The sequence below is a fragment of the Lissotriton helveticus genome, chromosome 3_1 (assembly GCF_964261635.1).
Source record: "Lissotriton helveticus chromosome 3_1, aLisHel1.1, whole genome shotgun sequence".
Taxonomy (NCBI): domain Eukaryota; kingdom Metazoa; phylum Chordata; class Amphibia; order Caudata; family Salamandridae; genus Lissotriton; species Lissotriton helveticus.
In genome coordinates, this window is record NC_136061.1 from 1,955,575,050 (window position 1) to 1,955,598,735 (window position 23,686).

The window sequence follows — 23,686 nt, forward strand, 5'->3', positions numbered from 1 at the left end:
GCACTGCCCTTCCGATAAGATATTCCGGAAATGCCCTCCAATGTGCCACGTCTTACTTAAGACAAGCTAATTGAGAAATCAAATTCCGCTCTATAAAATCCTCAGCATTTCTGGTCACATATATGCCTAAATATTGAAAGCCCTGAGTTACCACTGGAGCCCCACACAACGTGGTAAAACCAGCCATCCTCCAGTAAGGGGAAACATGAGAGACTTGTCCCAATTAATCTGATAACGGGAGTAACTCTCAAAAAGTTTGAAGATATGGAGGATTCTATCTATCAAAAAGAGAGTCTGCATTACATACAACAGAATGTCGTCGGCATACTAGGAGATCTGTTCCTCCCATGCGCTGCTCCTCCGGATTCCTCACAATAGCGGGTCTTTTAGGATCCAAGCCGCCAGTTGCTCCATGGCCAAGACAAAAATCACTGGAGACAAGGGGCAACGCTGCCTTGTACCACCATAAAAAGTGAAAGGGTGAGAATGTATTCCATTAACCTGCACCCTCGCCATGGGACCTTAGTATTGAAGTTTAGTCCGAGTGCAATATTTGAGACCGAATCCAAGTCTGGATAAGGCAGCAAATGTATATGACCACTCTATACTATCAGAAGTCATTCTTGCATCCAATTAGAGCAGAACAGCATCTTCTGCCTGAGGAGTCGCTGTCGTAAATAAAGACGCCTGAGGTTCAACCTGGTGCTCCTGTGAGGCATAAACCCGGATTGGTTAGGATGAACCACCATGGTACTTACCTTCACCAATCTATTGGCATGGGCCTTTGCTAGGACCTTGACTTCTAAATTCAAAAGCGATAGGGGCCTGTAGGAGTTGCAGGCCGTAGGCGGTTTATTTTTCTTGGGTATGACCACAATAGTGGCTAGTCGCTAATTCACTGGAAGGATACTTATTTGTCTGGCGGCTTGAAACATGCTAAGCATGTGTGGTGAAACTTTATTGGCTATGCATTTGTAAAGTTCTGTCGGTAGGCCATTAGGCACCACAGCCTTTCCGGCCTGTAGTCTCCGCATCACGCCTTCTATCTCATCAACAGTCAAATCCTGTTCTAATGCATCCTTGTCCTCTGTGAAGAGGGTTCGAAGGGAGAGATCTTTCAGAACATTAGTGCAATCCTGACTAAAGCGGGTAGTCTTGGAAGAATACACTTGTTAATAATATTTTGCAACGACTTCCGCTATGGCCGTTCCAGTGGTATGAGACACTCCAGCTGAGTCTTCATTTTCTACCACCCAGTTCCTACCCCTCTCTGTCTTTTCTAGCCAAGCTATAAGCTTATTGGCATTGTAGCCCATGTCATAGAGTTGTCTGAGTGGCCAAAATATGTGCGTGGGCCCTATCTTCTGCTACGTTTCTCAACTTCTGTTGCCGTAACCGAAGACGGTGACTCAAGTGGGTGTCAGGCACACCCCCCTCGCTATATATAATTCCAGAGAGGCAATCCCCTTTTTTTTTTTTTTTTTTTTTTAAAGTTTTATATAGCGCAAACTTGACCCGTAGGTATCAGAGCGCTTTACATACACACTGTAAAAACAGAAGGAAATTGCATTACATAGTAGGAAGACAGTATGGAAGCAAAACAGAGATAAAAAAGTACAATATGAAAAATAGGTAAACAGTGTAGGGGAGGGAGAGAAAACAAACGAAGATGGCTAACACAGTCCGGTCACCAACTATCCTTGAATGTCAAGAGAGAGGAGTCAGCTTGGATAATGAAGTCTAGGTTAGTTGACTTTGGTCAGGAAAGTATTTGTTGAGGAGATGGAGTTTCAGGCCTCTTTTGAAACAGGAGAAGGAGGGGTTGCATCTGGGGACTCTAGGGACAGCATTCCACATCCTGGGAGCGTTTCCAGAAAATGATCGATACTGGGTGATTTTCTTTTTCAGTTTCGGAGGGATAAGGAGTGAGTTTGAGCTTTTCAGAGTTCTGGATTGACAGCAGTGTTGAGAGGACTATGAATGAGAAATTACAACTGGGACCAGAGACACAGATGCAGCACTTCAAAAAGGGACGTTCTAGAATGCTACTGCCGGGGGGAGGATGGTGGAGGGGCGATCAGGTGGGGTGGGGAGGATGTGGCAATAGTGAATGGGAGCTTGGCGCATTTTACGCTGGACGGTCCCTGAAGAGAATGGCAAAGAAAAACCACCACACATGTAATTATTTTCGTCTACTAGACTACACATTTGCCCGTGCACGCAGGTGCAGTCCTCGTTTATGTTGATACCTTAAGCCACTTTAACCACCATCTCTCCTCCCTCCCCTCTCAAAGGGCAGCCAGGCTGCCACTTCCAAAGGCACCATCTACTGCGCCCCCCCCCCCCTCCAAGGCACTATCGGCCCACCTCCCTTTTACCCCTGCAAAAGCACCGTGTAGGACAGCTTCAAACAGGAGGGAAAGAAGCTAAAACAAAAAGAAAATACACGTACACGCAGCCACTCCCCCCCCCCAGGTACTATCGGCTCACCTCGCTTTACCTCTGCAAAAGCACCATGTAGGACAGCTTCAAACGGGAGGGAACCGAAGCTAAAAAAAACACGCACACGCAGCTGCAACAGTCAGCAGCACCTTTTCTAACGATTCATACTTGATAACCTGTTCCTTCCTCTTTACCCCTGGGAGGACTTTAGCTTGTCCACGCAATACTGTTTTGAAAGCTTCCCAAAAGGTAAAAGCAAAGTCTACCAACCCCACATTCTCCTGGAAATAATATTCCGTCTGTTCTTGTATCGTATCTTGACATTTTCTGTCTTTTAAGTGCCAGGGGGCTATCCTTGGGGGCAGCACACCATCTCTAAAAGGGCCTGAAAACAATGCCACCACTGTGGTGTGGTCAGAGGTGCCTCACCCTAGGTGACTCATAAGGAGAATATTGTCCGTCAGTCAGTTAAACTTTATTTCGGCTAATATAGCCATAAAAGCAGGAAGTACAAACAAGAAAACATTTGTAGACAAATATAAAAATACCCTTGACAACTATTACTTGCATAACACATTACAATTAATATAATGGGGCAGAGTAACAATTAATTCTATAACAATTAAGTATATTTCATAAAATACAGATAAAGCCATAAAAAAGGTTAATTCCTGATAAAAAGCCAGATTAAAACCTATATTTAAAATCTTTAAAATCACTCAATTTTTACAAAAATTGACTCAGTACGTTCTGCATAGTTTAGTTCGATAGGTGAAGACTGCAGATTCCAATATAATATTACAATTTGTATCCAAGACGTTTCCTAATAAGAAGCACATTGAATAGGAACCTGCTTATGCAAAAAACCATAAGTTGTGAGGTATTAGACTTGATGATACGCTCAGCCTCTTTATGCGTTCTGATACCCATATTTTTACACAAGGGTTTTATCCAACGCTGTCTAGGTAATGCGTAAGCGGAGCAAAAAAACAATAGATGCGCATCATCTTCCTTAGCCTTTAATGAGCAAAGGGTACAGATGCTATCCTCATTTTTGCCTCCCCAGCTACATGTATGAGCTTTAGTCTGTAATACCCCATATCTAAATTGCAAATATAAGGTTTTTGCTAATGGTGGATTTATCTCATCCATGAACGGTTCAAATGCAGCGTTGTCTTATATGGACAAAAATTTCTGAGTCAATATGCCAGTAGATAGACAATGAGATGGCACATCGCTAACATAAGACCAGTAAGTAGTTTTTAAAACCTTTTTACACGCTGAACTCATATTCTGGGGTTCGTCCCAAAAGTGGGACAGCCCTAACCTGGTACACTAAAGTTCAATGTGTTTTAACCACGCAATTTTCTTGTACTCATCAATCTGGATAATTTCTATCAGTCCATCTTTATAGTTACACAACTCCGGGGTTGTCCATAACCTTACCCAATACAGCAATGGCCTAAGAGCTGCTTGGTGATCCGTCCGCTTAAGATCCAAATCCAAAAATACTGGAACTAGGGGGTTCTAGTTGGTAATTTTAATAACCTGCGCAAAAAGTGGTTTTCTTCCCGTTCAAAATGGTGTGTACAGCAATGCCCTCAGACCTCAGCACCGTAAAGTGCAGCAGATTGGGCCTTTGCCTTAAAGACTTCTAGTGCCGGCGTAATGGTTTTGGAGTCACTAGCTCCATGCACTTTTAGAATGGGCATCGAGTTTTGCTTGAAAGCCAACCTACTTTTTGTCAGGTGTCCCTTCCATGAACGATTACTGTCCAGTGTAATACCTAGATAGTTAAAGCTCCCCACATATTCCAATTTTTGGTTATTTAAGGCCAAATTCTTCCTAAAGGACTTTTGCGGATTGATTGACATGTATTTTGTTTTAGATGAATTTATTTCCAACCCCTTCTTTACACAGTAACCATAAAAAGTGTTCAGATTTTGAAGGCCCTTCGGGGTCTGTGAGAAGAGGATTGTATCATCGGCAAAAAGCAATGCCGTAATTGCCTCATCTCCTAACCTCGGAGAGTCATGGTCACAATCCCTTAGATAAATAGGTATATCATTAACGTACAATGAAAAGAGCGTGGGCGCCAACACACAGCCTTGGCGCACACCACGGCTCACAGGTATGGGCTTCGATATTTCGCCTCCCTTTCCCCATCTGACTTTTACATAATTCCCTGTGTGTAGTCGGATGAGTTCATTAAGTAGCTGGCCTGGGACCCCCAAATCTCTTAGTGTAATCCACAGAAGATTCCGTGGGACGAGGTCGAAGGTGGCCCGCAAGTCTATAAATGCCACGTACAAACTGCCCTTCCTTATGTTGATATACTTCCAGCAGATGCACGTGAACCTAAACACTTGATCTACCGTGCTGACTTTTGATCTAAACCCTGCTTGGTATTTAGACATTATTTGTATCTCGTCCATCCATTTTGTAAGTCTATTTAAAATATGTCTGGCAAAAACCTTCTGTAAAAGGTCAATTAAACTAATTGGGCGATAATTGCCCGGATCATATCGATCTCCTTTTTTAAAAATTGTTACAATTTCTGCCCCTTTCCAACTTTCAGGGATTGGCGTTCCAGCCACTATAGAATTACATAAAAAATTGATGTATGGCCCCCATACTTCCACATCATGTTTTAGTAGGTCTCCAGGAATCCTATCCGGTCCTGGAGCTTTACCCGCTTTAACAGCCCCTAGTGCCTGCATAGTCTCCTCTATGCTAAATCTTAATGGCGCTATGCTCAATTCTAAATTGCACTCTAGTTTTTGTGTGAGCGACCCCTCTACATCTTCTGAGTACAGTTTAGCAAAATGGTCGCACCAGGTTTTTTCATCTAAGTAAAGGTCCTTGGGTGATCTGCCCTTTCTGTTCCCTTTTGATATTAGACTCCAAAAAGCGCCTGATCTCTCAGTTTAGCTGCTATCAGTAAATCTTCCCATAGTGCATCATCCCATGCTTTTTTCGTTTGGGTCAGAGTTTTGTTATATGCATGTCTGCTTTCTCTTATAGAATGGGAGTTTTTAGTTTTAACAGCCTGGATCAGATGATACTTTGCTGTGCGACATTCTTTATTATACCAGGGATTAACCAACTCCAAGTGGTTTGGAGTCTTTTCCCTTTTGCAAGCTTTACTCAGAAGGGGGCCTAGAGCATCAACCAATTTGTAATGTAGATCTAAGACACCCTGACTGCCCAATAAAGGTTCCTTACAAGATGCGACAGTATTAGAGAAGGTATTGTAAATGTTTATCATTACATCTTCTTTAGCCAGGATATAGGGCCATCTTAGTGCACGTCTGTTGTTAGATATCTGAGGTTCAACAGGGGAACTATTTCGTGCGACCTCCTCTTCTCGATTGGATATAAAGGGTTGTAGGTTTAACCATAATCGGAGTGGAAAGTGATCACTCTCAGTCCTGGCATCTATTTTAAGATCAATGAGTAAATACCATAAGCTCAGGGAGACTAACATGAAGTCTATGTGTGACTTACAGTTAGCTTTATAGAATGTTGGGGCTGCCGGTCTATCCGACTGTAGGCGGCCGTTACATGCTCTTAGTTCATGGCCTACGGTCAACTGAAAAATTTCGGTTGCTGCTACAGTGCATTTAACTGGCCCAATAGCATCCAAGTATGGAATATCATTTGCTGTGTCCTGCTCTTCAAGTAAGTTATCAAGGCCCAATACCGGTTCATATTTACAATTAAAATCCCCTCCTACTATTACTTGGGCATTTGGTCCTAAGGTATCTAAAAATGAGTCTAGAAGTTCTACTACCTTAGATTCTTTATTTGTTGGCTGTGGCCTATTATATATGTTTATTAAGTATATGGTTTCATTCCCCCTTGTCACCATCTTTAGTCCCAACAAATCAAGGGAAGGAATATTTAATAAGGTAACTTCTATTTCTAAAGAGACTTTAACCCAAATCACCAGGCCCCCTGACGCTCTTCCTTTTATTGAGGGAATTGCGTCACAATGGAAAGTTTTAAAACCAAGCCTGTGTGGAGTTATTAAATACCAACTCTCCTGAAGAAGGATGATATCATGGTCCTCAATGTAGGTACACCAGTCGAGGTCCCGAAGATTCTTGGCTAGCCCTGCTATGTTCCATGATACTAGTCTTAAGGATAGTTTGTCACTGGATCTGAGTGGGGGTGCTTCCAGCAATATATCTTGTGTAGATTTAGCGGCTAGAGGGGCAGCTTGGGTGCTTAATTCTTCCAGAGAGTTAGTTCCTGTTGTAGGTCCCACAAGCACACTTCTGTCTATTAGGCTTATACTCTCCTCTTCAGAGATATGGCCAACGCAATTACTAATCTTGACCGTTTCCTCTGCCTTTTGGATGGGCCCAATTGCAGACCTATCATCGTGATTCAGTATGGGCACCACTACCTGTGCCTGTGTATGCTCAAACTCTGGATTTGTTATAATTAATTTGCCTACTTGGCTACTTAAAGTTGACCCCAAACCAGAGCTATCAATCAATGTGAGTCAATCATTCTGATCCAACGCACTCAGTGCTTGATATCTATTGTGCGTTGTGATCTCAAAGATTGGACTCCTATAAAAATTAGGGGGCCCTGATGGGTTATTGCGCTGAGGGACCTTGTCTAAGTGACTATAGAAATATCCCAGGGGGTGCACACCCACGCTATTCTCACCCTGCTTCAAAGAGGCAGCTCTAAGTAGTACAGTCGCAACATGCTGGGGGTGTCTAAAATTAATGATAACACAATCACCCCTGCAAGGTTTCCTGGCATTTCCAATCCAGGGTGCTAGTCTAGTTGACAATATCTGATCGGAAAATTGTATGGGAAACCCACAGTTTTTATTGAGCCAGGAAACAGTTTTGTGTTTGAGTGAGTCGTGTGACTCCTGGCGAAAGTTAGACTCTATGGGGTGTAATGGTGGGACATTTGAAAGAACAACTACGTATGGTTCACAAGCTGGTGGGAGATTAACTGGTCGTATTTTCCTTACTGGGGTCGAATTCCCCTCCATACTTGTTGGTGTTCTTTTGGTCTGGGTAAGCTGGTCATCCAGAACGCTTGTCACCTTAGCCGTGGCCGTAGTTGACCCCCCCGCCATTGGTTGCTGTACAACATTGTCTGCTGAAATATTCCTTTCCCTCATTTTAGGGCCCTCGCCATTGGTTGTCTGGTTTAATAGCTCCCCAATCTAGATACTTCAGTGGTCAGGGCATCGATTTTTGCCACTAGAGGCTTGACAATCCCTTCTAGTTTATCCTCTAACAACTTAGCAATATGGTCCAAGAGATCAGGGTTTATATTAATGCCAATGTCAGTAGTCATAGTTCCTTTGTGACTGGGAGTGCTCCTCTTGGCTGTGTCAGGCTTTCTCCTAGTGTGTGTTCCTCCCTGTTTCGACGCTGTTTTCCTACATTTCCTTACTGCTCTCTTGGCTGGTGAGCAATAAGTGGAATCCTCCATAGGATCGTCAGGCGCATCATCCTCTAATGTGTCCTGGTCTGCCCTGTTTATCTCCTGGGATTCCACTATAGGAGCACTGGGGATGACATCAGTAGTGGAAGGGGAGGCTAAAGTCAATCCACCACTGGCGTCAGATACAGACGTTATTGTTACTGGTAGATTATCACGCCCCAGTGACTTCCTTCTGTCATTGTTAATTTTGCTCACCATTTTCACTAGGTAATTGTCCATAGTTACTTTGCTTTTAGCCATTAATAATAGCTAGGTGCTGGCCCCTTCGATATCAATGTCTTTGAGTCCACCACTGGTATTAGACAGGAAAACAGGAACAGTGATTTGTAAAATCAAAGTACTTCCAAGTTTAACTTAAGAACCGAAATAACATTTAAAATGTAATCTGAAAGTTCATGAGTCTTACTTCTTAGGGGGGTGGCCCAGCCCTGCCTCGGTCTGCCCGGACTGCACAGACTGCCCCACCCTTGTCCAGGGCTTCTCCCGCGCGTGACTCGCGGTGCGAGAGTCGCTCCGTTTACTTATGCGCCTCCGGGCGCGCTGGTGGCGTGGGTGTAGCGCGACTGCTGCTGGGAGTGGTAGTCCGGAAGCCGTTCCCCTCACGGCGTGACCGGCAACTGCGACTTCAAGCCGTTCCGCTCACGGCGTGTCCGGTGAGTTTTTGCGGCTCCCGGAGAATATTGACAATCAGATCTTCGATGAACAGGTCGATGCTAGGCCCCTCTGCCCCCTCGGGGACCTCAACCACCCTAATATTATTACATTGGGCCCTGTCCTCCTTATCTTCGAGTTTAGCCACCATGACTGTTGTTGTTTAGTGAGATACCGAACTTGAGTTTCCAATTTTTGAGATGTGGCTTGTAATGTATGGATGTCCGCCTCAGCTGCCATGACTTTATCAAACATTTTTCGTAAAGTCCGCCTGAAGATTAACATTCACTGTCACTGCATCGATTTTGGGTTCTAGAGTACCTTTAAGGTCACAAATTGCAGCTATTATATCCCCTAGTTAGCGTTCTGACGATTCGGGAATCTCAGTTTCTGGCCCAGTCCCCTCCAGCGACTGTTTGGACACAGCGTATTTGTCCATCTTATTAGGGGGAGAGGAGTTGGCCTAACGGCTAGGGCGGTGGACCTCGAATCTGGGGAACTAGAGTTCGAGTCTCAGCAATGAGGCTGAACATCCTGTGATTCTAGGCAAATCACTTAATCTCCCCATGCCTAACAAAAAATTAATGTGTCCTCATGTAATGCAACTGGTGCAATGTAAAGCGCTCTGATTCCCGATTCAGGTCAAGTTTGCGCTATATAAAACTCTGTAAAAAAAATAAATAATAATAATAAATTAGATAGCATCTGTTGCTGCCCCTTCGGTTTCACCATTTCTTGGTTTATAGAGCTGTTGAAGAGAGCGGAGGAGGGGGGAGTGGAGTAAAGGTAATATCCCACTGGCGCTACTGTGGATATTCAAATGCGCGCTGCATAGAAATGAATGGCCTTAACCTAGTAGTGACTGCAAATATATACCACTGCAAGTCTCAGCCACAGACCATGAGGGCGCTCACCCCGTGTATCTTTTCTCATCAACGGGCCAGGCTCCTGTGGTAATTGCGGGGCCCGCAATGCCTGGCCCGCTCCGCCCAACCCCAGCGCAAGCCTTCTTCACACCAGTTTGTTTGGTTGCAGGCTAAAAAGTTTCCAGGGTGTAATAGGTCACCTCTTTCCCTCTGTAAACTGACGCTTCCAGGTGCTCCCAGCTCTCTGCCTAGGTAAGTATGGGAAACATCCTTTACAACGCAACTTTTACAACGCACTACCATTACGACACAACTTTTACAACGCAAGTTATTACAACGAATTGCGCTGGGGTCGCTCTAGGATAGGGAATAGTTTAATTACTATCCAACACCTTCCCTACTATCCACGGGGACTGGAGTTGGAATAGTAAATTAAACTATTCACTATCCAGCGCCCCCCAATGCAAGTCTTTGTAACGACTTGCGTTGTAAAACCTGCGTCGTAATGGCATGCGTTGTAGTGACATACATCCGGTAAGTATAAGTGGTAAACTCTCGAATAGAGAGAATAGAGGGGGCCTCAGGATATCTAGGACAGGTTCACAGACCCGTTTGTCGTCTCTCGCTCTCACCAGTATCGTTGCCTCCCTTTGGCCCAGGCGGCTATCTAGGTCCAGAAATCAAAGCCCACTCTTTCCCTCTGACAGCGCAGGGTATCAGTCCAGCCGGTTCCCCTTTCATCATGCTCTGTGTTCCGCTCGCAGCCAGGCGAACAGGTTTGCAGAGGGGACCCCCCTGCTTTTCAGATCACTCCACCACATGGGCATGCAATCTTGTTCTCTCAACCACGGTGCTCCTGCACCCAATCCTCAGCCTCTTTTCCTTGCTCGGGGACAAGACGTGAACCCTGTGCAGTCACCCACTACTGCCAGGATAGATGGTCCCCACCACTGCTGCTCTCTCACCACCATTCCAGAGGCCTTCTATTGCTCGGTGCGTCTTGCCACCAAGTGGCCCCTCTTCCGCAGTGCGTCACAGGCCCAATCCGTCCATCGTCACTAGGCCAGCTGAACTCCAGACCCGGGCTGCAGGCCTCTCTCGATTGTTGGAGCGAAAGTGACCTGGTCTTGGTTTCTGCGGCCCAGCCAAGGCATGGGTGGCTGACTCCCAATCGCCCAAACCTGATTTTTTCGTGTGAGATTTAACCCCAAAATGCCTTCAACTGTACCTGGCGCCCAGAAATAGTGATACTCTGCCTTAGGTCCAAACGTGGGCGGATAATGATACAGATGGTAGGCTTTCTTTCAGCTAGCGTCCCAGAGCTCTCTTAAAGTGCAGCCATATTGGCTGACACCATGCCATGCCCTGTTTCCGTGCATTTTTAAGATGGCAAAAGTCTTTGTCTACACTAAAGTTGGCCTCTGAAAGCTGGGGTGTGTGTGGGGAACATACTATGGTAATCATAGTGTCCTCCCACATCTAATACTAAAATCCAGTTTGGAGCAAGTAATGTGCCTCCAGCAAACCCAGAGACAGTAGTCGAATATGACAAAGCAGGGTCCTTTAGCAACCAGGCACTGGATACACCAGAATTACATTGACATCCTGTTCTTTCCATTTTAAGTGCACCCCAACTGGTGTATTGGAACCCAGCAGACTTGTCAAGCAGGATTTGACACTGTAGTTTCAAAAAGAATGCCCACAGTCCCCACCCTTCATATTCTGTGAAGTTCGGAGGAGTCATATCTGCCCTTTAATGTCATCCTATTCTTTGGTCCTGTCAGGCAAGAGCCAATGTAAATTAGATTCCAGGAACCTTTGGCTGGGGAAAGGTAACTTTGTAAAAGTTACTTTTCCTTAACATTTATTTAAAAAAAATCTGAATTCACCATTTTTAATTGAATTTTTAATAATTATTAAAAATAGTTGTTTAACTATGTTTCTCACTGTTGCATCCAGGCTACAAGAGTAGACTTAAAGCCATATTTGCTCTGTTGTGCACTTGCAGTGGATGGCACAATCCACGGCGGCTCCTTCGTTATGGCGGAGGAGCGTTGCCCCACTGCCTCAGCCAGCAGATAAAAACATGTAAAATCAAATAATAATAAAGCAGTTTTATTATCATTTTATTTCATATGACTGAGCTGGAGAGGAATCTTGAGGGCAGGGCCATCATCTGGCAGCAGCAGGAGGAGTGGTGGGCACAGGACACTTCAATTGCGCATGACGGTTTAGACGGCTGTCTTAGGACAGCCAAACAGGCATGCGCACTTGGATATCTCCAGACTATAGTCTATAACATGGAGAAGAAGCAGGCACCGGTTCCCAGTCTTTCTAGGAGCGTAAAACCAGCCCCCTGCGTCCAATCCCATCACTGCTCTCATGCTGTGTAATAGTATTATCATCATGAGAGCAGTATCTGGATTGGCGCAAGGGATTCTAGAAACCTGTGATCAGGACCTGAAGAGCACCGAGGCAGCGAGGCGGCAGGTAAGTTTTCTTTTTAATGTATTTGTTATTGTCCCTCACGCCACCACTTTTCCCACCTGGTAGCCACCGATGGGCACAATAGGTGCTGTAGTCCACTAGTGGCATTTAATTTTCAGGTCCAGCGTACATATTGTACCATATTGTACGTATGTATAGGCAAATTGAATATACCAGTTCTGAGTAGGCCAATTTGACCAGGTTTAAAGGAGGAACATGGGCACTTTACTACTGGATAGCAGGGGTAAAGTGTCCATAGTCCTAAAGCCAGCAAAAATATAAGGTTCAGCAAAAGGTGAAAAATCTGGAGTGACCACAAAGAAAAGGTGGATTTCCTACAACTATCATTCGTCAGAGGGAAGCAAGGAATTGATACCCTAATTAAGCTAAACACATTATTTATTGGCAAGCATTTATGAAAAGATTTAACTTCATCAGGCAATGTTCAAGTGAGACTTTAAAAGAAATAGGCACAACGTTTTGGTTGATACATCTAATTGCTGTTTTTCTAACCCCCTGTAAATTATGTCTCGGAATTCAAGTCAGTCTCATCTGGTTTAACAGTACAGTGTGAAGTTTGTGTTATGTTGTTATGCTAAGTGAATTATCTTTTCTGCTGCCAGTAGTAAAAGCATAATACTCACCTTTGCTCATGACAGAATCCGTGGAAAATCTCTATTATAAGCAGAACCATTTTCAATGCGACTTACAGAGCTAAAGACCTGACCTGTGAAAGAGGAGAATTTTGTAGATCTTTGTGGGTGCATCTTTTTAGTTGCTCGCCTAAGGTGTGGCTACTTTGCTCCTGAGGACTAATAAAAATATTGTGACTAGAGGAGCCGAGCTGTGGTCGAGCACTGCGCTCACAAGAGCGATGCAGAATTGATTTGAACAGAAAACCTGAGTGCACACAATTGTCACCGCTTGTGTATCTTTGTCTGGTATCCCCTGTGAGTGGGTAGAGCCCCTCCAGACTAGCTAACCTTAGAAAGGGTAATATTCCCCAAGTGCCACCTCCCCGCCCTCCACCGCCACAACCTGGGATGCCCCCTGAACCGACATGCCTCGGGCTCCAGGGCCGGCTGCAGCTCAGCCATGTCTATATCATCCCGTTTTGACACCTTTTATCAAACTTTAATGAAATGACCCCGGCAAGCAAATGGCCATTAAAGCGTCCATCACAGTGTCCCCTGGTATCGCCTTTTATAAATTGGACAGCAAATGTTGTATTGATCCCGGCCTTCTTGCAGCTGAACTTGGAATGACCTGCGCAGCCGATGCTTTATGGGCCGCGCTTGCTTTTCCTTGACATTTCTCTCGGTAGTTTGACACCTCTCTTGTCTTATTTTTCCCTCCGCCTCCCTCCTTCTCCTGGAGATGAACGAGCAGGACATTTGTTACCGAGACATCCTGGGCCATGGAAACGGTGGCACCGTCTACAAGTGAGTGTCTGTCCATTGTTCTTCTACTTTGAGAAAAGTTTCAGGTGTTCTGGGCTGTGCCCTCCACTTATGCATGCCAACGCTTGTGCTTCCTACAACTCCAAATCCCCAACCCTGTCTACTCAGTCTTTAATGTGAAACTCATACTTTTCTTCCTCCCTTGACGATGATTTCTATCTCTGTTACTCAACATGTCTACTGATCATCTTTGGAAAAGTCCACTCCTCTGCAGAGTTCTCCTACGCCTTCCTCTATAACCTTCAATGCGCAGACCCCGTTACCCGTACAAAGCATTTGTGCAAGTGTGTGTCTTCTGTCTTCTGACTTTTCTATTGCAAAAATTGGGAGTATGTGTAATGATGAGAAGTCCACACGTAGAGTAGTATTTAGGTGATGCTTTATTCCAAGATGTAAAGGGAGACCCCACCAACCATGTTGGTGCTCAGCCCAGCCAACTGTAATCTGTCAGGCAGATCGCCAACATTCTGTTAGATGCATCACATCAACATTCTAATAGAGGTAGAGAGGGAAGGCATAGGGAATAACAAGATACTACAGTATGTTTTACAACGACCAATAGGGTTGCGGTACATCAAGTCGCGTCTCAGATACCAGCCTGGCACGTGAATGGCTCGGCCTCAACACCATTGGCCCTTCACGGGCACTGACCTGTTGGAAACTGTCCCCGTTCCCTATTGGGAAGTCCGTCTCGACCTACGTTTGACTTTTCTCTTCACATACTTGCTAATTCAAAAGTCCAACCCTTCACTGACTGGTTCAAAATAAGAGTGACTTTGCCAACAACACTCAGTTATTTCCTGCCCATCTAATGATGAGGTTTGAGGATGGCACCTTCCTTCTAGTTGCCATCACCCAGATCCTTTAAAGTCCAGTTCAGATGAATCTCAGTAGGGTAACAGACTTCTTGAAGTAGCCTAGCTTCTTACTTTCTGGTAGCTGGGCCGAGCACAAGGCCCTCTGCAGAGGACTGAACAGAGAACAACAGAATGTTGCACAGATATGTAGAGTTAAAAAATGTCAGAAAGCTCGATGTACAAATTCAAAATAATATAAGAATGTAATGTGCTTCAAGTTCTTGCCCAAGGATAAGAAATACCCAGTTTAACAGTGGCAGGTAAGGATGTGAGAAAAGAGATACAAATAGAAGATGGGGCAAGTAGCTAAACACACAAAATTAGTTTTACATGGTCAAGGATCTTGTTGATTCCTAAATGGATGTGAAACCTCTTCTTGGAAGCCCTGCAATGTCCATTGTGGAAAGAAGAATTCTTCCAAAACCTGGGTTGATGCTAGCTCTGATGCTTCCACAACATATGTTTTTAAACAGAAAGCACACACAAGTACAGATGTGTACGAGTGTTTGATGTGTCTCTTGGGAAGTGCATAGATTTAGGCCTCTGGGAAGCTTGCCTGCTCCCTGAGCATTGAAGACAAAAACGTTGCATGATGGTATATGCTTGATGTGAAGGCACAAGAAACTGCAGGTAAATTGATTGGGCCAAATTGTATATGGTGAATTGATGCACTGTTTTTTTGCTAAAGCATTGTTCTGATAGCCACACTCTGGACTGGTAGCGTGAACTCTATTAGGGGATGCATAGCGGAAGTTTAACACATTACAGTAGTTGTTGGGATCGCCAATCTCGTTATGCACCAGATGGAAATGTCCACACCTTCCTCGTTTGATGTTCATTCCATAAATTTTAGAGCTCTCTGTATTACACTTTAGTCTTTCCTCCTCTGCTATGTGTTGTTCTATATCCCTGCTCCTAGTTTAAAGCATTGAAGAAAAATCGAATTGTAAAGTACCAAAATGTATTCTGTCTAAAAAATTTACTCTGGTCCTACACACACCTCATTAACTATAATCTCTAACTTGAAACCTAACTCAGGTTCTAACTCTCTCCTAAATCCTGTACCTTTGCCTAGGCCGCTACCGTAATTTTTTTGGGTGCTTAAGATTTACTGCGCTTTGCTATATTACCCTTTGGTGGCATCAATTTTCCATGCTTTAAATTATGTGCTGTAAACGATGCCTCTCTGGCTCTGGGCATCTTCCAGACGTGATAATCCTACAGGTGTAGCACGCCCAGGTGAGGGATGCAGCAAGTTTTCACACAATGCATCAGCATCTCAGTATTATGGTACCTCTGCCCGGAGCTTATGTTGCAGGATCACAATTTAGCTGTTCCTCGCCTTCGGGCTATTGGAGATGCCCATGGCATTGACATTAGGGGTGGGCGGAATTTGCGTAATTGCGTTACGCAAATCTCCGAGAAATGGTAAAAAATCTTCAAACACGCAGAAATTCAGCAAACACGGGGAATTGCTTGTTCGGGATGCTTTTTTACTGTTCGCAATCGCCGTTTGCATGCTCGGGGGGAAATATCTCTTGAACACGCATTTTAGAACGCGAACAAGCAAAAAACTTTGCGAAGTTGCGGAACGCAGAATTTTGGGCAATTTTGTGTTCTCCGCAGAACGCGAAATTACCCAAATTCCGTAAATTCCGCGAGCGGAGCGGAATTTACCGCCCAGGCCTAATTGACATGCTTGTCTATTTGGCACCCAGCTCTCTCACTTTCCCCTTGTGTCTCATGCAGTTTCTACCCTAACTCTCATCTCCCTTTCTTTCCCACTAACAACCCTTGCCTCCTACTTCCCTCCATCCCTTGTTCTCACTCTCACCAATGTCTCTCCCTGTTTCTCCTTGGCTTCCTATTCATTACATCCGACTCCGGCCCCATCACTCCTCCATTCCTCAGTCTTCCGCCTTCTTTCTGCCCCTCTCAAGGTAGTATCCAGAAGATTAAAATTCCTCCCAATTTGAACTAAAGCTCTTATGGCACCAAGCAAGCAAAGCACATCATTGGGATTCGCCTCAAAAGAGCTTTCTTGTCTCTTCCATTCAAGCATATTCCATTCATCTCTCAATCCACCTACTGATATCCACCATTTCATCTTCACTTTCTGTCACCCCTTCATTCTTTCATCCATCATTGTCTTTCTCCATTCTCCCCATCCATCCATCCATCCATCCATATTCAAACCTATCCATCCATCTCTACACCTATCCATCCATCTTCAAACCTATTCATTCATCCTATCGGTCATCCATCCCTCCAGCCACCCTTTCACTCATCCATTCATCGTTTCGCTCATCCATCTAGCCACCCTTTCACTCCATTCATCCACCAATCCATTCTCCCTTTCACTCAGCAATCCATCTTTCCTCTCATACACCCACCCATTTACCCTTTAACTCATCCATTCATCCTTTCAGTCACCCTTACATCCATTAAATCACCCTCTCACTCATCAATCCACCTGTTAGTCCATCCATAATTACTTTCACTTATCCTCCTATTCTTTCACTCATCCACCCTTACACCCACCCTTTCACTCATTTATCCATCGATCCACCCACCCACCCTTTCACTCGCACCCCCCTCCATCCATCCTTTCACTCGCCCACCCACCATTTCCCATCAATTATGAACTTTTGTCTGCCGAGTTGCAGACAGCAGAGGCTCATCAAGAACTCCAACCCCACCATAGCAGCTAAAACGGGGGGTTCACAATACCCCTGCCAAAACCTATCCATCCATCCTTCCTTTCACTCATCCTTCCCTCCATCAACCTTTCAGCTATCCATTCATCCTTTCGCTCATCCAACCATCCACCCTTCACTCCATCCATCTTCCCTTTCACTCATCCATCCGCCCTTTCATTTAACCACCCCCTTTCGACCCACACACTGACCCACCCATCAATCCTTTCACTCCTCAATCCACCCTTTCACCCATCCATCCACTCTTTCATCCATTCACCCCTGAACTCATACATCCCCCTTGAACTTATTCATCATCCCTTTCACTCAGCCATCCATCCATCCACCTACTCATCTATCCACCGTTTCACTCAGCCATTCATCCACCCTTTCACTGAACTAGCAATCCTTTCAATCATCCATCCACTCTTTAACCCGTCCAACCATCCAACATCCATTTTTTGACTCATTCATTCTTACATCCATCCTTGTTCTCATTCATCCAGCCATCTATGTTCACCCTTTCGCTCACCCACCCATCCTCCCTTTCACTCATTCATCCAGGCGTCTCTCCAGTCACCCATCCATCCACCCTTTCACTCCCACACACATCCATCCATCCATCATTCCTTTCAATCAGTTTATTTATAAGCGTTTGTCTGCCGAGCTGCAGACAGAAGAGGCCCATCAAGCACTTCACCCCTGCTATAGCTGCTCATGCGGGATGGGGAGGGGGGGGAGTTGTGATGCCCGCCTCCACTTTCCTTCGCTACCCTTGTTTACTTTCTTCTCCATTGCACCCCTCTCCTTTACACCAAGCCACGCTCCATCCCTTGCCATATGCTCCCTCCACAGCAAACGAGCTTTCTCGTTTGTTGCCCACACCCTCCCTTGCTTGTCAGTCCCTCCCTTCCCTGTCCCTCGGCTGTCACTCCCTCCCTCCCCCACCCGTGCATCCCTCTTCCTCCATCCTCCTCTGCCACCTCTCTTCCAGTCACGCCAACCCTTGCTTCCACCCTTTTCCTCATCTCCCCTCTCTCCTTGCCTCGTTCGCTCATCCTTTTCTCCCCTGCCCACTGTTCCCTCCTCCCCCTTCTCACTCTTCCTGTCGCACCCTCCCTCCCCGTGGTCCACATCTCCATCTTCCTACCTGCTCACCCTTTTCTCACCCACCCACCCTTCTTTTTTGCACCTGTTCCCCCCCCACCGCAGGCAATTTTTATCAACCCTTCTTTTTCGCGCCAGCTCTTCCCCTTTGTCAGCATTAACAATTTTGCAGTTTTGTAGTTTTGAAACAACCCCCACCCGCCCATAAAACCAACTTTTTCGCTCGTATCTTCCCTCTTTCTTTCCCACTCACTTCGCCGTCTTGCGTCTTCCTCTTGCTCTCGGCTGCCCTCTCCGCGTTTCACTCTCCCACCATTTTCACTCATTATCTTCCACCCTTTCTTTCTCCGTCTCACCCCTTCCTGTCCGTCGACCGCGCTCTCCCTCTTTTTCCCACTCTCCTCCCAGTCACTGGCGGCTCCGAATGCTTTTTCTCCTCTTTTCTACTCTTTTCTCTCACCCACTTTATCGCACTTGAGTTCTATCTCCCGTAATGTACATTTCTCCGTGTTCCCCCTTCTCCCTCATACTTTCCCCCTCATCCTAATCGTTCCCCCTTTTCTTCCTGCAGCATAGACACTATTTATCCAATATTCACACACCAGAGTATCACAGATATTGTATTTGTAATTACTGCTAAGTGATGACCTTTGAACTCTGCAGAGATAGCATGCTGACCTCCTGTCATGTTCCTATTATTGCGGAGTGCAAAGGTCATTCGTTGCGCATCTATAGTAAGAGCATTATTTAATGAAAGGTATGGATTTATAATGCTAATATCTGTGAAATGAAGATGCCTCCCCTCCGGTCAGTGATTGATAAGCATGTGAAGAGCTCTCAGGGATTCACTAGTAACCTAAAGGCCATCACATCGAATCTCGTGGTCTCTGATGTCTTATAATCCCAGCTCTGGCTTTGACTGCAGTTGTGTCCATTATTAAACATATTATTCAGTCTTGAGTCTTCTAAGATTAGGTCTTGGGCGCCTTTGCTGTGATGTCCCAGATGGCGAATTAGCAGGTTTCCCTCTATGTTGGCTATATCACCGACTAAGGAAAAAATGTTTATGAAAATCAAGGATTTTCTTTAGGATGGCCAGGGGGGGGGGTTAAGATCCCACTGAGGCGGCAGGAGGGGGTTGCCAGTGGTTAGAGGGTGCAATTGCAGGATTGAAGGTAGAGAGTAGCCCCACTGTGGCAGGGTGATCTGGCCTTCTAAAAATGTAATTGTCCCATAGTAATATTAATTATGGACAAAATGAATGGGCAACACGAATGGGCCCGGGAGCACACCTGTGCCTGTTAAAGATGCGCAAACAATTCTCACAAAAAACAAGAACGACCCAAAAGTCATTGGAAACTACCAATCTGGCACCTTGATTCCCTCATTGTCCCCAGAATTGTTGTCCTGAAGAGACCCCGTATCAAGAGAGGGTTGAAACGTCGTCGACTTTTTAAAAAGGGAGAGCCCTCCACAAATCCAGAGAATTATTTGAACTATAATTCCACATTGACTCTTCTTTTATGTACCAATAACCATCATTATAAGTTTTCTACTGCACTGTCTATAACGCATGGGTGGTTATGGTTGTTTCACTGGGGCTCATTATTCACTTTCAAATACGCAAATGTATATAATGTAAATACACTGACAGGAAATATATTCTTTATGCTCATTTTTGGTAAACATTTATATACAATTACTGTGCAATAATAAAGAACACTCACTTTGGCTAAAGTGAAGAAGAAAAGCATTATTGTCTTGTGAGTTGTAATGTGAACTAGATATTAATGTGCCTTATTGAACTAGGGCCTTACTCTAATATTATTTAGCAATTTTTTTAAATCAAGCAGGATACATTAATTGCTGCACTGAGTTGTCATTCGCTTGTTAAATGAGTTCCTTGTGAACATTGTTATTGCTGAATTGTTAAAGATGCGGGTTGCATCAAATGTGTAGCTTTACGTGGCTCAGTGCCATGTGTACCGCTTTCAACCAGTCCTGGCCAACCAGCGGTACTTTGTATTGTGGCAGACCAATGATAAAAGGCAGAGAAAGCCAGGCTTGGCCGAAAGTGAAAATAAATGGGCAGATGTGAAGAAGAATCCCCCACCCCGACCCCCCAACGGCCTTTAGGACTGAGGGGTTGTCTAAGTCACCACTGCAGGTAGAGGAATGAGGCAGAGCTGGGGGTCTGCTTCAGGAAGCGCAAGAGCCACTGGCGCTTCTGAAAATGGAGCGGATCTGAATGTCTACTACGAGAATAGAAAGTGGACGTAGAGAGCAACTATGGACTGTGAAGAGTCCTGTGAGGCAGCTACAGAGAAAAGAAGGTGGAACTATGTGCTCCGGGGAGCGGGATAAAATAGCGTCCACAGAAAAAGGAGTTACCACTACCTTCAATTAAGAAGGGGTGTTTGTGGTAGCTACAGAAATAGTGGCCACAGTACGTAGCCCATTATTAAGAAAGGTCCTGATAATGAAAAGCAGATATACCATATGATTGGGAAGGGGTGTGGATGGCTGCTACAGCTGAGGATTCAGGAGAGATGTCTATGATTGCTAAGGATAATGGAAGTGTAATCTCCCTATTCTCGGGATCGAGAAAACAGTAAGAAACCCACGGAAACAACAAGTTGTAGGTTTTGCTGTTATGTTCTTGTTTAATGTACACAATAACATACAGGAAAAGGTAACTAAGGAAGATGCGATGAACAGTCTCGCTAATACCAAGTTGAATCATACGATACCCATCAGTCGCCTGCCCTGTTCCCAGGAGGTCCTCTGCAGAAACACCGGTCCCGGTGTTCATCCAACAGAGGACACCGTGCTAAGTAACGGCCGAAAATGCCGTTCGTGTACGACTGATGGAGTGGGGACTGTAGACGGGGGTAATTTAGCACGAGAGACAGCGTCCCTGCGCTGTGCAGACACTCGACTCGGGAACGCCCAGCCGGGCACTCTACCGAGGGGTCTGTGAAGATATTCAAGGCCCAAAACAGAGACGCAGCAAACACCTCCTATGGTGTGCGTCTCTGTCCCACAATCCGCCTAGGGAGCGTAGAAACCAACGCTCAACCCAGACTCCGCTGCATTGGAACCGCACGAGCAGCCGCTCGCTTCCTGCAACTAGTTCCTGACTCCCGGACAGCGGGACCACTTCTTCGGCAGATGCAAGGTTCGGTGTCCCCGGGTAACAACGACCAGCGGGACACAGCTTAACGGTCGGCAAGAATCAAAATATCCGACAGCGTTCCCGGCAACCTCTGCGTCTTATGTACGCGTTTCTGAGTGCGTGCTGTTCGCACCAGGCATGCTGGATCTTGTGGTTCCGTGTCCACCCATGACGCGGTGAACGGCATCTGATTTGGCTGTTGATCCCGAGGTAACGCGCCGCGTCCCGGGGGGATTCTGACAGGAAGCAGGTACAGGTGGAAATTGAGGAGGAGTCTCAAAGGGTGCTGCAGAAAGAGGAAGCAGACCCAAGGCCCAGCCCAGCATTGAGGAAGAGCCTGCATGACTGCTAGGGGAATAACATTGAAGTAGAGATCACAGTCACTAATGTGGAAAATATCATTATAATACATGGGATTCTGTAATCCCTGTATAAATGGCAGTCACAAATTTCTTTATGATCGGCGACTTCTGACGCACCAGCTCACTGATTATAACGAAAATACGTTAGAACTCAACCAATATAAGGTTATTAAAGTCAAGTTCTGATGTCACAGTGCCTGATGCCAGAGCCAGCAGTTGAGATGAAAAGTAGGTCAGCTCACAGAGCATAACTGAATCTGCTGTTTAAAGCAACACACATAAGGTTGCTTTGCTTTCTTCTGCTCTTTTTTAATAGCTTACAATAAGAAGCAGGGAGTTTATTTTTTTGCACTCCTTAGATAGAGAAAAGCTAGAATCTTTCGCATGTTTTTACAGGTTGCAAGTTACTGCATTTTTATTAATTGACCTGTAATAAATTGTTTCTAAAAATTGTTTGCAACAAATATTTAATAGGTTTTTCTTGTTTCATTTTACACTAGAGGTTTTATTTTTATTCTTCATGTTTCCAAACATGCTTACTTTTTCATATGAAAGAGCTATGCACCAAGGTTTTAAGTGTTTGTAGGAAAGGGGATGGTGTGACCATTTATTATATGGGATAAAGTACCCCCCTCCCCACATGATTTTGCAAGTCACCTCAGAGTTCCATAACCTTATAAAGGAACTTAGCATTCGGCCTTGTTCCTCTGTATGGTCATGGAACTCCTCAGTGACTTGCAATATCCTTATAATATACGGCAGGGGATACTTTATCCCCCTGTACAATAATGAAAACACATGTCTATAAATGACGAAGACATACCAAGCCTGTGGGTGATGCATGTAGCTCAACGTGAGAGAGAGAGGAAAATGGAGAACAGGATCTACGGCCTGATTCATGAAGCAAAATTGCGCCCGCAATAGCTGCGAAAATGCTATTGCGGGCGCAATTTCCCTAATCGGCATTCATCAAGAAAATATCCAAAGCGCAAAAAAATAAATTGCGAATTCGCAAATAGATTCTCAGATTCCCGGCAGGAGTGCGACAAACCACGGAATCTGAGAAAAAAATTGCGAATTCGCTATCCAAGCGCAATCGGTATTCATGAAAATTCTCAAATAGCAAAAAAAACCAAAATCGCTGTTTGCGAGGCGCAAATTAAGGACAACCCAAAGCAGGTGGTAACCATAAAAGCCATTAGAATTTTTTTTTAAAAAACTGTTGGCCAATCAGGAACAGGTGCAGGCCTGACCAAACACATATAAGGAGATTCAGCAGCAGCAGTTGGAGTCTCACAATGCCAGGAATGTACATGGTGGTCAGGCGGCGAAGGCTACAGCGAGCAGCACGGAGGAGATGCAGAATACAGGACAGGATATTCTGCCAGCGGGTCACCCTGCTGGGCCAAACCAGGGAGCAGATATATGCTAAGTACCGCCTGAATGGGGAAATGATAATCCAGCTAATACAGGACCTTGACCCCCTGATGCAGCACCCAACAAGGCGGACCAATGCCGTGCCTACACATGTTCAGGTATTGTGTAGCCTGCACCTCCTGGCCTCCGGGAGCTTCCAGGGGATAGTAGCGGTTGCTGGGGGGATATCCCAGCCCACCATGTCACGCTGCCTCAGGAGTTTCGTTGACGCAATGCTTACCCAGCTACACCGACACATCAAATTTCCCACCAGCCAACAGGATCTGGACTTGACCAAGCTACAATTCTACAATGTGGCCCATTTCCCATCTGTGATAGGATGCATAGACTGTACCCACATCGCCATCTGCCCACCAGCTGCGACGGAGTACATGTACCGCAATCGCAAGTCCTACCACTCCCTTAACATACAGATGGTCTGCAATGCCAAGACATTCATAACGGACATTGTGGCCCAGTACCCAGGGAGTACCCATGACTCATTTATATTCCGGCACAGCGGCCTCCACACACGACTGGCCAGGGGAGACTTTGGGGAAGGACACCTACTTGGTAAGTACACTTTGTCAACAATGTCACATTGCAATGAAGTAGCTGCGCAGCACAGGCACTCACCCTCTGCTCCTCTCATTCAGGTGACAGTGGCTACGCCCTCCGGGAATACC

The 23,686-nt window shown here is 45.4% G+C and overlaps 1 protein-coding gene across 2 annotated transcripts in view; it reads left to right on the top strand.

Moving 5' to 3' along the window:
- MAP2K5 (mitogen-activated protein kinase kinase 5) overlaps positions 1-23,686 on the top strand; it is a 1,262,070-nt gene that overhangs the window by 303,423 nt on the left and 934,961 nt on the right. For both annotated transcript variants that reach the window (XM_078683055.1, XM_078683056.1), the window contains one exon: positions 13,305-13,369. In XM_078683055.1, coding sequence (XP_078539181.1) covers positions 13,305-13,369 — 65 coding nt within the window. The remainder of the gene's footprint in view (positions 1-13,304; positions 13,370-23,686) is intronic.